This window comes from Lactuca sativa, chromosome 8, assembly GCF_002870075.4.
Source record: "Lactuca sativa cultivar Salinas chromosome 8, Lsat_Salinas_v11, whole genome shotgun sequence".
NCBI classification, from domain to species: domain Eukaryota; kingdom Viridiplantae; phylum Streptophyta; class Magnoliopsida; order Asterales; family Asteraceae; genus Lactuca; species Lactuca sativa.
The window spans coordinates 146,679,679-146,696,127 of NC_056630.2; the positions used below are offsets into that span (position 1 = coordinate 146,679,679).

The 16,449-nt window shown below is 34.3% G+C and overlaps 1 protein-coding gene across 1 annotated transcript; it reads right to left on the bottom strand.

Annotated features, from left to right (window-relative positions):
- Window positions 1-10,588: 10,588 nt before the first annotated feature.
- On the bottom strand, window positions 10,589-14,917 carry LOC111918546 (probable chlorophyll(ide) b reductase NYC1, chloroplastic). The gene is made up of 10 exons (XM_023914198.3): window positions 14,466-14,917; window positions 14,081-14,159; window positions 13,856-13,991; window positions 13,524-13,598; window positions 13,224-13,419; window positions 12,845-12,913; window positions 12,607-12,746; window positions 12,119-12,241; window positions 11,394-11,586; window positions 10,589-11,116 (listed from the first exon to the last, which is right to left on the bottom strand). The coding sequence occupies exons 1-10, from the start codon at window positions 14,769-14,771 to the stop codon at window positions 10,928-10,930; spliced, it is 1,506 nt and encodes a 501-aa protein (XP_023769966.1). The 5' UTR covers window positions 14,772-14,917; the 3' UTR covers window positions 10,589-10,927.
- Window positions 14,918-16,449: the final 1,532 nt, after the last annotated feature.

The following is a 16,449-nucleotide window of genomic DNA, read 5'->3' on the forward strand; positions in this document are numbered from 1 at the left end:
CTTTTTTTCTCAATTCAAGCAACCAACTCATATCATTACCGGCAACCATCTCCTTCCACCCACCACCCACCCTAAAATTCTAACATAATATATACTTATCCCTCTTTCTTGTTTAAGAGGACTCCTAAAAAGCACAAGCATCACAACTGCTGTCATATCACCACCAACAGACCACTAATCGCCAACGATGTTAATTTCACCATAGAAAATAAACATAAAACACACAAACCTTGTATGTGTGTGCTAGTACGATAGAAAGTGTAGCACTTGGTTCTTGGTATGTGTTCTGTTATTAAGTCTTCCTTATTTTTGCATTTTTGGCATTGGACTCGGCGAGTCGAAGGACTGACTCACTGAGTAGAAGCGGGATGAGGCGCGGGATTTAAGTGGTGGACTCGGCGAGTCGAGTCTCGGAATTGGCGAGTAGCCGCTGTTTGAACAAAAACCCTAATCCAGGGGTTTGCACCCTATTTAAACGACCTTATGCAGCCTCCTTTTCCCTTTATGCTCCAAACACTCCTCATAGCAAACCCTAGCCGTTTTTATGAAGATCTAAGGTTTTTTGAGTGATTCTTGTGAGTTTTGGTCTCAAGGAAGAAGGAAGAGCATAGAAGGATCAAGAGGGGACTGAAGGATTTGAGTTTGGTTCATCATTTGCAGTCTTTGGAAGGTATAAAGTTTGAACCTTGCTCATTCTTTTGTTAGATCCCTCTTTGGGGTGATTTAGGGCTTTTATGAGCCATTTTTGGTGGCCAACCATGGTTGCAAACATGGTTGGGGGTTTGGGCTTTTGTAGTATGTCATTTTATGAGCCACAAGTCAGATCTAGGTTGCTTTTTGCACCAAGGAAGGCCCCATGCAAAAAAATAACCATTCTAGAGCCTTTTAAGCTCTAATGTCCCATGCATGCACGTAAAGTTTGTAACTTTACGTGCTAGATCGAGTTTAGGGGCATGGATCTATCATTTGGTTAAGTGTTGTACATCAGAAATCAGGGTTCTTAGTAAGGAATATGTTAGACTCGGCAAGTCCATTCCTGGACTCGACGAGTCCAAGAGTTTTGGTCCCATATCAGTGAAGGTCGTAAGGACCAGTTAAGTGTGGAAGGGTTTTAGCGAGTCCCGGGGAGTGACCCAATGTTCTGGACTAAGCAAAGTATTATGGGAATTCATGGTACTCGGCGAGTGCATGACCGGACTCGACGAGTCCAAGGCAATCTTCATGGAACTCGGCGAGTTGTTCATCAACTCGGCGAGTCGAGGACAGAACGTGTTCATAGGATGAAGAGTAACTCGACGAGTTGTTCATACAACTCGGTAAGTCAAGTCAGGACATGAGTATCAGTCGATGATGAACTCGACGAGTTGTTCACACAACTCGGTGAGTCGGATGTGGATTCAGTCGGTGTTCATTTAGAAGGAAAACTCGTCGAGTCATTGCCTAACTCGACGAGTAGAGACGGGTATGAGGTCTGATGAAAGGATAAGGACTCGGCGAGTTGATGAGTCAACTCGGCGAGTCAGGTCAACTGGAAGTTGACTTTTACTTTGACTTGGTCAAGGGGTAAAATGGTCATTTTACCCTAAGGGTAGATGTCAGTTCTAACTAGGTGTTTTATGGGAATTTTAGCCGGAGGACTTCCGGGGCAGCCGCGGCAGCAGTCAGAGGATTCCCACACAGTTCAGCAGACACGAGGTGAGTTACCTTCCAGTAAGGGTGGGTCTAAGGCCACAATGCCGGCCCACCATTGAGGAGTATTTAAAAGATAATTATCTTTGTGATAATCTATCTTGGTTTGGTATGCGTTTGGTTATGTGTTATATCTGTATAATATGTTGCATGATAGGGATAGATTCCCTGATAGTGGTTCGTAGGACCAAGGGGTAGGTCAGTACCCGGATATGTCTGAATGCGTGTTTATATCTTGCTATTGTATGCTAGTGGTAGGGGGTGGAATAGTCCCCAGTTACCGGTTGAAAGATACCGATGATGATTACTGGTTGAAAGATACCGATGATATTGTATGGTATGTGGTATGATGGGGGAACTCACTAAGCTTTGTGCTTGCGGTTTCAGTTTTTGGTTTCAGGTACCTCTTCATCCAAGGGGAAGGAGCCGGCGGCGTAGCATGGCATCACACACTCTCACATATGATTTCCGCACAGTGTTTTCTGGGATTGTACTCTGATATGTCATTTATTCATGGTTGTGGGTTTCAGACATGATACTTGGTTTTGAGATGACGAGTTTATACAATATTTCCTAATGAATGTTTTATGAATTAATTAATCAAAAATGAAATTTTTGGGCTTAAATTTTGGGATGTTACAGAAAGATAGAGGGAAATAGAGACGAAAATCTATATTCTGACAATAACTTCGTTCGCATCTGCGATTTAGGGTATGCCAATAACAACTCTATTCGTTTTCGCCCTTTTTGTCTTCTCTGTTCAAATATGTGATTTAGAGCATGCCATCAACAACCCTTTTACATCTAGATTTCAGATATATACTCCATTCGCAGATCTATATTTTGAAAACTCTAATCTCTTCTCCGATGGTGATACGTGGTGGTTGCAAGAGCCGAGAAAGAAGATAGGACACAAATCTGGGGTTTCGATTCTACATCTTAGTCCTTTGGATTTTACATTGATATAGGGATTTTATGACTGATTTTAGGATTGAGGACTTCAACTCGAAAATCAATGCTAATTAAAGGTTTTAAATTATAATTTAGTGTTGATTATAAGTTCCAGATTCCGGTTCTAGTATCAGATTTAGGTTTAAGCTTTAGATTTTGTTTATATTATCAAATTTGGTGTGACGAGTGGTGGTTAGTGAAGGTGCCGAAGGTAAAAGGAAATGGTTGTCGGTTATGAGATGAAATAGTTTCCCGAATTGAGAAAGAGGATAGAGGGAGTAGAGAGAAAATGAAAGAGAGAGAGGGAGAGAGAGATGAAAATGATATAAATTTTTAAAATTTATAATTAATCTAATTTAATTGATAAGTTATAAACAAAATAAAAAAATAAAAAATGGCAATATAGTTTTTTAAAAAGTAACGAGAGACTGAAATGCTAAATTTAAAAGAAACGAGGGACTAAACGTGTTTTCGTGGCACTTAAACGGAAACCATTAATGGCTAACGGTGATAAGGACTAACCGTGCAAGGAAATGAAAACATTGGGACAGTCCGAGTTAATTTTTAAAAATATGGACTAAACGTGTTTTTGATACATAACCGATGGATGATTCGTGTAATTTACTCATATTTATTATATTATTATTATTATTATTTGGGTAAATTACACCAATCGTCCCTCGTGTAGGTGTCAAAAAGCGTGTTTAGTCTCTATTTTAAAAAATTAACTCGGATCGTCCCTCGTTTGTTTAAAACTTGCACGCTTCGTCCCTGATATGTGTTTTTGTTGCAAATGTAGTCCACACCATATTTGAAATGACCATTATGCCCTTGGATATTTACTTTTAATTAATCTAATATTATTTATTAATAAAAAAATAAAATAAAAACAAGCCTCTCTAATCTCTCTCTCTCATACGCCAGAAAATACCACAACCATTGATCTCTCTCTCTCTCTCTCTCTCTCTCCCCCTCCCTCCCTCTCTCCTACACTCATCCTCCTCCATAGTTTCACTCTCTTCTCCATTTTCACACGAAGGACAGTGATGGATATTTCATTCCGGAATCTCAGCCTTCTCTTCCGTGATGAATAACCTCACGTCATATGTGTAATATCGTTTTATCACCGTCGTGGTTAGAACCGGTAATGATAGACGAAGTTCCTTCTATTTGTTTCCAGTCACTGATGATCTAGTGCTCATCTCCCATCGTTTTCGATTCTCCGATTGATGATCACCACCTGATGACAATGCCGCAGTCTTCGTCTCCAAATCAACACAACTCTCCACGACTAGGGTTTTGACATATCCCATCAACGGCAGCTTGGGTTTCGACATATGCGTCGAGCTACACAACTTCCACCAGCGGCGGCTAGGGTTTTGATCTTTTCCTGCATCATTATAGATTGGCAGAGATATGGAGATCATCGAGCTCCACAGTTGCAATTGAATCCGACGTGAAGCTGATGGGTGGATTGATCGCATATGTATGTTTTTCTGTCACCCCTCCTTTCGCTCCTCTATCTCTCAATCAGAGATTCCTCTTCGCCGTTCTTCTTTCTTTTGAGTTAAAAGTTTGATCAGGAAAAGATCAGTAGAGAAAGTAAGGTAGGTGATGGTCCCGATGGTAGTTTTTTATGGAGATTGGTAGCTGTGATTGGTGATAATGGTGGTTTTTTGTGAAATCGATGGTCGTTTTTGTGAGATTAGGGTTATGGATAAGGCGCTAAACAGGGGAATAACTGGCGATGATATGTGGTGGTGCCGGAAGAGCTGGCGGTGATAGGTGGTGGTGGGTCCGGAGAATCTTGTTGCAGGAAATGAAAAGGGTAGGGGCGGGGATATTTGTTTCGTTATTTTTTAATTTAAAACTGATAAATAAATAAAAAATGAAAAAAGAAATTATTAAGGGTAAAATAGTCATTTTATGGTAATAGGGACTAAACGTGCAAGTTTTAAACAAACGAGGGACTGTCTGAGTTAATTATTTAAAATAGGGACTAAACACGCTTTTTGGCACCTCTACGAGGGACGACTGGTGTAATTTACCCTTATTATTTTACATTTTCACTACCTAATAGATGCTTAAGAGGCATAATTTATGAAAGTTATATATGAACATTAACAATGATGTGAAATCATAAACATTGCTCTGAGACGTCTCCAACCCATTTTCATTTTTTCCCTAAAAATAGAGTAAAAAATGAGGTAAATAGTGTTTCATCTCCAACCCTACTCTATTTTTTTACCCTATTTTTATCCTCAAAAAGTATATTATATTATTCTAACTTATATAAATTGTCAAACACACCCTTTCTATTAATTTGATTTTAACAAATATATAATCTATATTTTTTCCATTACAATAATATTAAATAAATAAGATTATATTTATTACTCTTAATTATAAGCTTTTATAAAATACATTATCGTGTTTTAAAATTTCAATATGTATTTAAATTTTAATATGAATTTGATAAACAAAAATAAATTTTATATTTATAATTAATTAATATACTTTAATATATAACATAATATTATAAGTATTAAATATTACATTTAAATTATAATTAGTGGATAAAAAAATCAGAAATGTGTAAATATATAAAAAGAGGGAATAAAATCGACAACTCAAAGTTCATCCCCCCATTTTGGGGGAAATGAATAGTATAACACCAAACCAAAATGGTGTTATAGTATTCATTTCCTTAAAATGGGGGAATAAATGGGGTAGGGTTAAAGAGGAATGAAGGAAGAAATGGAGAAAATAATGGAAAATAAGAATGAGTTGAAGTCTTGGAGACGCTCTAATCAACTAAATAGATACCACAAAATATGAACATAATTACGGAAGCTAGAAAGAACTAACAATTAAGAAATCATTCAAATCACTAAAAATAAAAATTAAATTTCATAATACACTAACATGAAGCCAAAATTTAAGTCATTCAAAATACATTTGTTAGTGTGTTATATCTGTTAATGAACAATCAAAATATAAAAATACGAGACCATTAGATTTAAAAATCTCGAATAATAGAATACTTGTTAAATTTAACCTGACAATCAAAACGAGAGACAAAGTCCAATGGAAACTGAAAACCAAAAAACAATAAATGTCGTTAAGTTGCCGTAAATTTGGAACTTTGGTGTTGGAACACAATATGAGTTGTTGCATACATTAGCCTCTTATTTATTAGCCAAATGCAAATTTTAATTTTAAGCTCAATGTTTAAAAGGTGAGCTATTGTAATTTTAAATTGAAAAAAAGTAAAAATTGTCCTTTTAGCTTAGTTTCGATGTGTATTTGGTCCCTCGGTAAAATGAAATGATTGTAATGCCCCTCATATAGTTATTTTTCATTTTTCTTTTATTTTTTTAATAATAAATAAAGAGAGGGTGTATGTGTGTTCATCAAAACTGATCTTCATCTTGTTCATCTAAACTCAAGTCATCTCCGTCACCCTACCTCTTCGGACCCCATGCACATATGTATTTCGGACAACACCAAAATCAAGGTCTCTCATCTCTTTTACCCTCTTTCATCACTTTCTCCATTTAAAACAATGAGGTTCCGACGAAAACCACATCAAGAACACAGTCGGATCTGAGCAGACCTAGATGGAGGGAGAATTGGTGACGAGATCTTCCTCGATATTTGATGCAACATGGTGGGTTTAGGAGAGGTTTTTTTTTATATGTTTTAGGTTTATTTTTCGTTGATTTCATTATCAGAATCGAATGGATTGGAGGTGGGTTGAGAACAAATTTTCAAATCTCGATTTCTTGAAGGTGGAGGCATCTAACGACGACATTGATGACATCCGTGAGGTTCGTCTTCATTTTCCACAAAGATTTTTCATACTAGACTAGCCATTGGTATTACATGAGGATTGAAGATCATCACCCAAGTTTCCAATAAACAAGATAAGGGAGAGTGAGTGTCGGAGTTTGTGTGTGTGTTTTTGTTTTTGGTAATCAATTTGAGAGAGTGTGCGTGTCTTCTCATTTATGGAAACCGATTTGGGTGTGGGTGTTGATCCCCCTAATAAATTGATTTTTTTGACTGTGTTCATCCCTCACTGTTCATAAGAGAGAACAAAATCATCATGGATCAAACATTGAGTAATCATTGGAGCTTCTCAAAGCGTCAAACTTCAGCTCCAAAGACCGATTTGGGTGTGGCCTATGTTGGATTGAGTTCATACACACACATGCGCTCGAATATGAAATTGAGTCGAATCTGAAATGGAGTTTGCAAATCGAAGAACACAGGAACAAAGAACATGTAATTGTTTTTTAAGACCAAATCCAAATGATCGAAGAACATAAGAACAATGAACACGAAATCATTTTTGGACGTGATGTATGTTCAAGAACACATATGAGTTTTCATTTTTCATGATGTTCATGAGAGAGAGAGAGAGAGAGAGAGAGAGAGAGAGAGAGAGAGAGAGAGAGAGAGAGAGAGAGAGAGAGAGAGAGAGAGAGAGAGAGAGAGGTCATCTACTGTTTTTTAGTTAATAAAATAAATAAATAAGTATTAAAATTAAAAAAATAAAAGAAAAATAGAAAATAAATACCCCAATGGTATTAAAATCATTTCAGTTTACTGGGGACTAAATCCACGAAACTAGCTAAAAAGAACTACAAACCCAAAAAAATTAATGTTTAGAATAAACCTCATAAAAAATACATATGACATGACCATTTTTACAATTTTTTCTTTTAAATTTAGCATGACTCTTGAACTTGAAACACAACATGATCTTTTATCGTTGGATTACATATAGCTAAAACGTGAAGAGTAAACTAAACCATACGTAAATTTGACCCATTTCCTTGATATTCTTGATATGAGCCATATACAATCTGAAAGACGTCCCTATTTGACAAATAAAAACTATAAATTTTGGACTCATATTTTGTTAGTTTAATTAACAATAAAAAAACTCATCCACGCTCTTATTTTCTTAGTGGCTTTCTCCATTCTCCATAATGTTCGCTTCAGGACACCTTTTTGTGGGCTATATTTAAGGTGATCGTAGATATTTTAAAATGTGGCCCCTAAAAAATTCTAAAGTTATCACATTGATGCTTTTATCCTATTATCTTGTTCTATTCTCTGCCTTTGCATGTCTTTATTTTTAATATAATAAGTTAAATTCATAAAATAATGTTGCTAGAAATATATTTGTCATATCAACATATTCTTGTTTTAACTATATATTTTGAAAAATCTATTCAATCATAATAATGGTATCCAAATTCAAAACAAGTTTCATTACTATAATTGATAAATTTATCTAAGTTCAATAATATCATAATAAAATAAAATACTAGAATCATATATAATAGGAAAAAATATATATAAGACTTTATGTCTAATATAAGAATAAATAAACGTATGTTATTTTTGAAGAATAGGTTCACATCATCACATGGGCCGGCTTTTAATCGGCTAGTCACTAGCTGTGGCATAATGCGTGCATATAAATATTGACCAAGGAATCGGTCTACTATTGTATCCCCGGTTGACCCGAATTAGATATTTTTTTATTCTATCAAACAAATATCAATTAATTAATTTTATGTCTTTAAGGATACTATTATACATGAATTGCACATCTTCATTTAGCATTGAATCTTAACACCCATAAAACATGCTCGATTGGATGCGGATTGATTACAAGTGTCATGGAGAAAATACATAAACCATCACATCCCTAATGTGCTACTTTATGCCAAAACTTTGAATCATGTGGTGTATAATGTGTAGAATAATTTGTATTGTTATTCCTGCATCGTGTGTCATTTATATGATGGTTTGTGTAAATGTAGAGGTGCACAAAGTGGATCGGTTTTGGTCCACAAAAGACATAAAAATTAAAATCGGATCGAGTTAAAACTTGATTGTTCTGGTTTCCGAGTAAAATTATCCAAAACTATCGGAAGCGGTTAGGATCGGTTTGAAGCTAAATTGGGTGAAACCGATTTGTAAAAACCTATCTGTTTGCATGTTTTTCGTATTTTGCAGAACTTGCTTTCGGTGTTTGAATTTAAAGAAACTTTCATGGTTGATCAGAAACAGACAAATAAGAGAAACTCATGACTATGCCGATATTGAAAGAACTCGAAAATTTCGTATAAACAATAAAAATTAAAGAAAGTATGGATGAAAATGATGCTTTTTACTATGTGAAAACCGTTTTCTATAAGTTTGAAAACCGGTTTCACTTATAAAATCCTCAAATCGATATGAATCGTTGGACCGTTTTCAACCAAACCAGTTCCTAAATCGGATCGGCTTGGAGCCAGTTTCGAATCATAAACCGACAATGGATCTAGGCCAACTTTTGAGCCTAAGTAATTGATAAAATATAGTGTTAATATAGTGGATCTTAATTTGAGCCCAAATCTAATTAATAAAGTTGACTCATGATATAGGTGCCCCCCTCTTTTTATGCGCCTATACATACCAATTTTCACTCACGGACTTGTTTGGCCCAACAATAATATATAAAGTTGTTTTATATGTTTGATATATAGAGTTTCGATTTTTTTTATATATTTTTTTTATGGGTAGAAGACTCTTAACATATATACATATAAAGAACCATATCGCATTAATGTCAACACTAGCATTTTGTGTACCATTTGATCCATGTAAACATGTCTCAAGGCTTATGGAGATTAATCGCAAAACACTAGCAATAATTTAGGTGTGTTAGCATCTGAACCATGGAATTTCGATGTGTAATTTCGCAACTCAACCACTAGTCTCTCATATCGAGGTAAAAAAAATGATAAATCACATCATCTGAGCGGCACACTTAAACCCACTAAATATTTTTTGGAAAAATAGTAAGTCTCATCATATGAGCACCCATGTAAACCCAAAAATATGGTAAAAACTATGGTATTTGAGTTATGCTATGATGAATTTTCTCATTTTCTGCATAACAAATCTATGTGGAATTACATTAGTGGGGTACAAGTTAAACCAACGACATGACAAAATTGTTGATTAATGATTATACAACATTAGACGATGTGTATGGGACTGATAGTTACATAGATCAACAACTTAGTTATTCCACGTATATTATGTACTTCCTCCATTCCATATTTATTGTCCACTTTTGATTTTTGAAGTTTTTATTCTTCAAATTTAACCTTAAATACTTTTGTTTTTGATATATAATATGAAAAGATTGTGTTTTAAATGTTTTTTCATTGTTATATGTTTCATAAAGTAACTTATAACACAAATAAAAATATTTAAGGTCAAAATTGAAGAATAAAAACTTCAAAGTCAAAAGTAAACAATAAATATAAGATAGAGTCAGCTGTAATATCCTTTATTAATGACTTCCTTTGTTACAGTTCAGTTTATCGAATGTTTGATTTCTTCTCCATTTTCGTTAACTTTTTTGCCCTTCTAAAGTTTAGCAATTGGGAGTCATAAAATGTTTTATATGTGACTTAAAAAAGTAATATACCTCTAACGTTTTTTTTCCACAATAACTTACCTATATGATGGAAATATACACCAATCTTCTTGTACCGATAATCCCCAACAAAATGATGTTGCTAAAAACATAGACATCTTATTAAAACAACTTGTTCCTTATTGTTGTCAACATTCCTAGTAGAAAGTAGAAACACTTTCAAAACCCGCTACTTATGTCATTAATTGCATCCCTACAACTCCTAATTCACGTTTTTTCTCATTTTGAAAAATTATATAGACATATAGGTGATTAGTCTTCTCTACATGTCTTCGGTTGTACCTCTTTTGTTCTCAAATATCATGTTGAGCGTAACAAGTTGTCGGTTTCTAGACTCTAGAGAAGGCAACAACGATGATTGCTAGATGCATCAACCGCAAATGGGTATAAAAATGGTTTCCTCAAAAGTGAAAAAAGTAGCAAAAATAAAACAAAAAATTACAAATAACGTCACATAAGTCCATACCCATTAAGTTTTACTATGATGTGTACAATATTACTAACCCAAACATTTACAATCTATGTCCAACAAGATGTCAATGGCATTAACTATTAAACCATTGCCTTTTCTAATTTCCTTTACAAGATTCACATAGATATCCCCATGAACACACATTCTTCATGCAACTCCAAAAGATCCACATACCATATCCTCCCTTCAACCCTTAGAACAAATGGGTGGATGTGATTTGGAGAAAAAAGCACCAAAATAATCAAGCAAGATCATATCCTATAATGTTGTATTTCATTAAAATTCAAGAACATATGATGAATGTTTTAAGTCCCTGGTGATGCACTGCCTGTTGTACTTGAGAGAATAATGAATGCACAAACAACCGAAAGTGAAAACACAGAAACCCAAGTGTTTTCTGTGTACATTTCAATGGCATCTGTGAAAGAAAACCGAGTCCTGCTTTCTGCCCAGTTTCTTATTCTATCAGCTTCTGCAGCATATAATGCTCTCCCCTACACAATCCAAAAAAAAAAAAAAAAATTCAAGACCTTTTTTGCATATACCCATTTGGGTAAATAACAAAAAGATTGTAAAATGTTTGAAACTTTATTAGTAAATAAAGCTACCCACAAGAAATTGGAACTAAAATGGTTCTAGGGTTGTATACTTGTGAGCACTAGGTTGTTATGTCAGCCAGATACACAGTTGTGTACCTGATTTACATCTCACATGATGGGTGGGACTGTATGGGGCCCAGTTCAGGTAGTTTGGGATTTTTTTTTTGTTTACCTCATCATCAAACCATCTTTTTCGTCTTAACCATGCGGTAACCAAAGCAAGCAAGATTCTTGGTGGGGTCAAGTAATTAATGGATTTACCACTTCCCTTTATGACCCGCATACGTGGGACCAAAGTTCTAGCAACGGTTTCCGGAAGCTCACATATTATGTTGAACATTTGCTTGTTTTGAATACTCGATCCACTGCATTCCCAAAAAAAAAACAAAGTCATTAAGTGTTGTCTGGATAAAGTGATGTATACATAATATATTTGAAAAGAAACACTTATATATAGCTTAATGGATTAAGATTGTGTTTGGCGCGCCACAGCTAGCTTATTTTTTGAGTTTTTTTAAATTGTCATGTTTGGCAAGCCAAAAAGCAGCTGATAAGTTAGCTGCTTAAAAAGCTACTTTGAGTAACTTTTCAGAAGCTTTTTTAAAACTTCTTGAATATATCTTTAGTTAATTATAAAAAACATATTCTTCTAAATGACCTTTAATGTCATTTTATATCTTTCAGCTAGCTTACCGGCTAGTTTTTACCAAATGTCATTTTTTGTTAGCTAGCTTATAAGCTAACAGCTAGTTTTTCAGCTACCAACTAACTTTTCAGCTATCAGTTAGCTTTTCATCTACCAGTTAGCTTTTCAGCTACCAGCTAGCTTTTCAGCTAGTCTGCAAAACATAGCCTAAGTCATGTGTCCATTAAGTAGAAAGGAAATGGTTTGCATACCTCAAGAGCAAATCGGTGAGAACCATGCCTGGAGAAGCTGTATGAACTCCAACTTTAGATTTCTTGCATTCTTTGAATAATGATGATTGAAGTTGTCTAAGACCACATTTTGTTGACCCGTAGCTATTGCAAACAAAAAAAAGATCAAAGAATGCAAGTTTCATCAAGAAAATCCATAACAAAAAGAGCACCATCATCTGTTAAAATTGAACAAGAAACCAAATTCTAAATCTTGAAAAAAAAAGACTAGAAATCAAGAAAACCATTAGACTACATTTGTTATACACGACAAGACTATGCATTTGTTCCATGCTTCTGGATGTAACAAATTTGTCTCATTGACATGTCATATCATGTCATGTGTCATTTCATGTCATGTCATATCATGTCATGTCATATCATGTAATTTTAGTCATGTCATGTCATATGTTATGTCATATCATGTCATGTCATGTCAGATAAGCTTGATAGTTGGATAAAGGGCTTACACAGCGGTCAAAGGGGTGCTTGACCCACCAGATCCAGCACCATCCATGTTAAAAATATGACCACCTCGATGTTGGTTGCCCATGATACGCATTGCTTCACGAGTGCATAGAATAGATCCAACTAAATTCGTAGAGACAATCTATTTACACCCAAAAGAAAGAAAAAAAATATCACTTCTAAAATTAAAAAAGTTACAAAAAAGGGGTTTGAAATATACAAATATAAGAAACAACGAACCTGTTGTATATCTTCATCACTAAACTGCAACAATGGTCTAAATCCTTTGTTTGTCCCAGCATTATTTATCTACTCATTGATTAAATGGCAAAAAAAAAAAAAAAACAAAACCCTTATAAAAAGTTAAACTTACGTCAAAAAGAGTTGAGTACAAAATTAGTCCCTGTGCTTTCTGATTTTTAACTTGTTTACACCAAAACTTAAAATAATTTTTTTCAAGTTTAGTCCTTATTTCAAGGTTTCAAGAACCATAATTGATATGAAACATTGAAATAAGGACCAAAATTAAAACGAATGTTTCAATTTTGGACTACACACAGTAAAAACCAGAAAGTACAGGGACCAATTTTGTAATTTTCTCTTAACATCAACTACTCACCCAAATATCAATGGAACCAAGTTGATCAACAGCAAAGTTTGCCAATTTCTTAACATCATTAGGGTCACAAACATCACATGAAGTGCCTATCACTTTTGCATATTCTAGATTTTTTGTAGATGAATTCATTTTGGTGTTCAAACCTTCTTGTAAATTCTCCTCAAGCTCTCTAATTGTCATGTCGACAGATTCTTTGCTAAAAGAAGAACAAAAAAAAAAACATAAAGACAAATATCGATTAATAAACTTTTTACGTAAAACAATCTCGAAATTCTTAGGTTACAAAATTTAAAAACTTACCTTCTTGAAGCAATAACCACATGATCCCCCGAAAGTAGAAACTCACGCGCAAGTGCTTTTCCTAGTCCCCTAGTACTATATCAAGTAATTACAAAACCTACTTTTACTGATTTTTTTATTGTAAGACATTATACTTTAAAAAAAATATATATATATTTTACAACATTGTACTTTCAATTCTTTCTTTATTCGGAAATTGTACTTTTAAAGATCTATTTAATTATACCAGTGAAAATTATTTTGTATTTGGATGATACTGTTATATATTTAATTGATAGATTTTTCAAAATACTACGAAAAAAAAAATGAAAGTAGGATGCTATTTTTTGTACCTTCCGGTTATGACAACATTCCTGGGACCCGCGCGACTAAATTCATCCAAGACCATATTGGAACCAATCATGGTTCCAATTATAATGCCTCCAACCCAACTATACCATATTAAATCATTCATTTCACCTTCTCCACCTTCATATCAAAATTCCAATTTAATATTAATATTTTGTGAAATTAAAGTTTTAGAATCTTGTTTTGAAAAACATTTCTCGTGAACTAACCCGACAAATTGAATCCAATTGACAAAATTACCCCCGTGCTCATCATGGTCACGATGTATCTCCCTAGATGAAGCGCAATCTACATGTTTTCAAGAAAGTAAAAAAAGTTTCAAATAATCTAACAAGTTACTTTGCATAAAATTTTAAAATCAACAATAATACCATTATAAATTCAAAACTAGTTGTAGACCCATGGGTTTAAACAAATATTATATTTGGTATTATTAAAAAATATATTTTAAATATAAACTAATACATAAGTTAATCATCATATACATATAATATATTGATTCCAATGACAATTAATCATATAAATAATAAATAACAAATAAATTAACTGTATATATACTTATGAATTGTTGGGGAATAAAATTGAAGAACTAACCTTTGACAAATTCTCCTCCAGCTTCTCGATCGAATCATCCTTTGGTAAAATCAAAGATTTAACAGCTTCCATTAACTTATTACCATCGAGCTTAAAATCCCCCAAATTTCTGGAACTACCTTTATCTTTTTCGTCATCATCTCTCTTAAACGACCTACAGGGTTGCACATACAGCCCACGTCTAGAAACTGGTATTGGATCCCAAAAGATTGATCTCCGGCAGAATCCCAGTTGCAGAGGCGCCGATTGAGTGCTTCTGTGGTGGCAATCCGTCGGAATTGTCGGAAATTTGGCCACCGTCGCCATTACAGGAATTCGGGTTTGCCGAGATTCTAGAGGTTTCCTAAAAAAGTGCAATGGATCCGATTCTTGTGAGATGGAGGTGGGGTTTCCGGTTTAGTGCATTTGATTTTATGAAATTTGAAAAAAAAAATAATCAAAAATATATAAAGATACGAGAGTGCGAAGGCCACACGTTACAGGATGATCATCTTCTGGTCCCTTTAGTTTGGTTCAGAATGTTGGCTTCTTCTTGATTGAAGTTCCCAAACTGCCCTTCTGAATGGCGCCAAGGTTTTGACACCATTTGTTAACTCGGGGGCAAACTTGTCTAAAATCATTTTCTTTATCTTTGGAAAGCAAGATCATAATCATCAAATACATAACTTCATAGAACAATAATCAAAACGTATTGTATTCCATAATACAATCATCAAACTAGTACTTGTTTTAATTTAAAGGAATGTCACAATTTGCATATGGTATTTTCATGTGTATATTGGTTACTATTGTCAAAGTTTGATCATCTTATTTCCAGTGGTAGTCATATTAATAAGGCAATTTAAAGATAAGTATGTATTAGAACCTAAAAGTCAGATGGCATACATTCCTAATTTGCATAAAATGAAATGGGTTTGTGGTCCTATGGAGTGCAATGAGGTTTAGGCAACGGTTGGTTTAAGGAGAAGTCGTCATCGATTATCGGTCGGTCTCTTCTACGTTATCTCTTTCAACTTTTAATAATTGTTACTTAGGAATAAACAAAAATAAATCATACATAGAAATATATAATATTTAACGTGGTTCTATCAATGTGATATGCTTCTTCACAACATGAGAAAACATTTCATACATGAGTTTGAAAGCAATGGAACACTACTATTGAAAACCTTGACTATCAGTCATTATATATATATATATATATATATATATATATATATATATATATATATATATATATATATATATATATATATATATATAGAGAGAGAGAGAGAGAGAGAGAGAGAAAAGAAAGAGTTAGGTTCAAATGTTTTTAACAACTATTGTGTGCTTCTTAGGACCAATCAAAATTTAGGAAATATTAAATAATTAATAAATTGTTTTGGGGGTATAATAGTAATCTTTACTTATTTAATTTTAGTAATTATTGAAAACATTTAATACCCCTTTTAAATAAGGGAAATCAATTTAAAACCCTACAAATCACCCCTCTGCTCATTCCATCGACATACCTCCGCCTCTTTTCATCTCCTTAAACTCCCTCACCCTCATGTTCCTCCTGATCACCAGAAAAGAGCCCAACATCAACCGTAGTTGTTGCCATCTCCAACCCAACGTCTCTTCTTCCTTCTATTTTTGATGACAAAGTGACCCAATCAGCATCATGGCCAGTTGAAGCAACCCCCAATCCTAAGTAGGCCCTATCGGCACAGTTCACCGAAGAAGGAGCAGCCACCCTCACCAGTTCTCATCCTTGCCTTCAATTTATCTAACTCTCAAACAGCTCCCAATCACTTTTTCCTTGCTTCTCCATCGACCTCAGGTAGTTCTTTTCCTTATCTGATCAAAATTCACTTGAAAAACCACCAAAACAGTCGACACCACCATGGAGACCGGTGACACAGACTGTTCTTGCGAGATGGTCCTGGTGTTAGCTGTTGATCTTAAGCAGATTTAGACAGTTCCTTAATCAGTTATTTTC

Excerpts from the sequence above, each read along its gene's own strand:
- LOC111918546 (XM_023914198.3), bottom strand. The coding sequence starts at position 14,771 with ATGGCGACGGTGGCCAAATTTCCGACAATTCCGACGGATTGCCACCAC. Across the intron at positions 12,747-12,844 it reads GTGATGAAGATATACAACAG|ATTGTCTCTACGAATTTAGT; the intron begins GTTCGTTGTTTC and ends GGGTGTAAATAG. Across the intron at positions 11,587-12,118 it reads CTCACCGATTTGCTCTTGAG|TGGATCGAGTATTCAAAACA; the intron begins GTATGCAAACCA and ends TTGGGAATGCAG.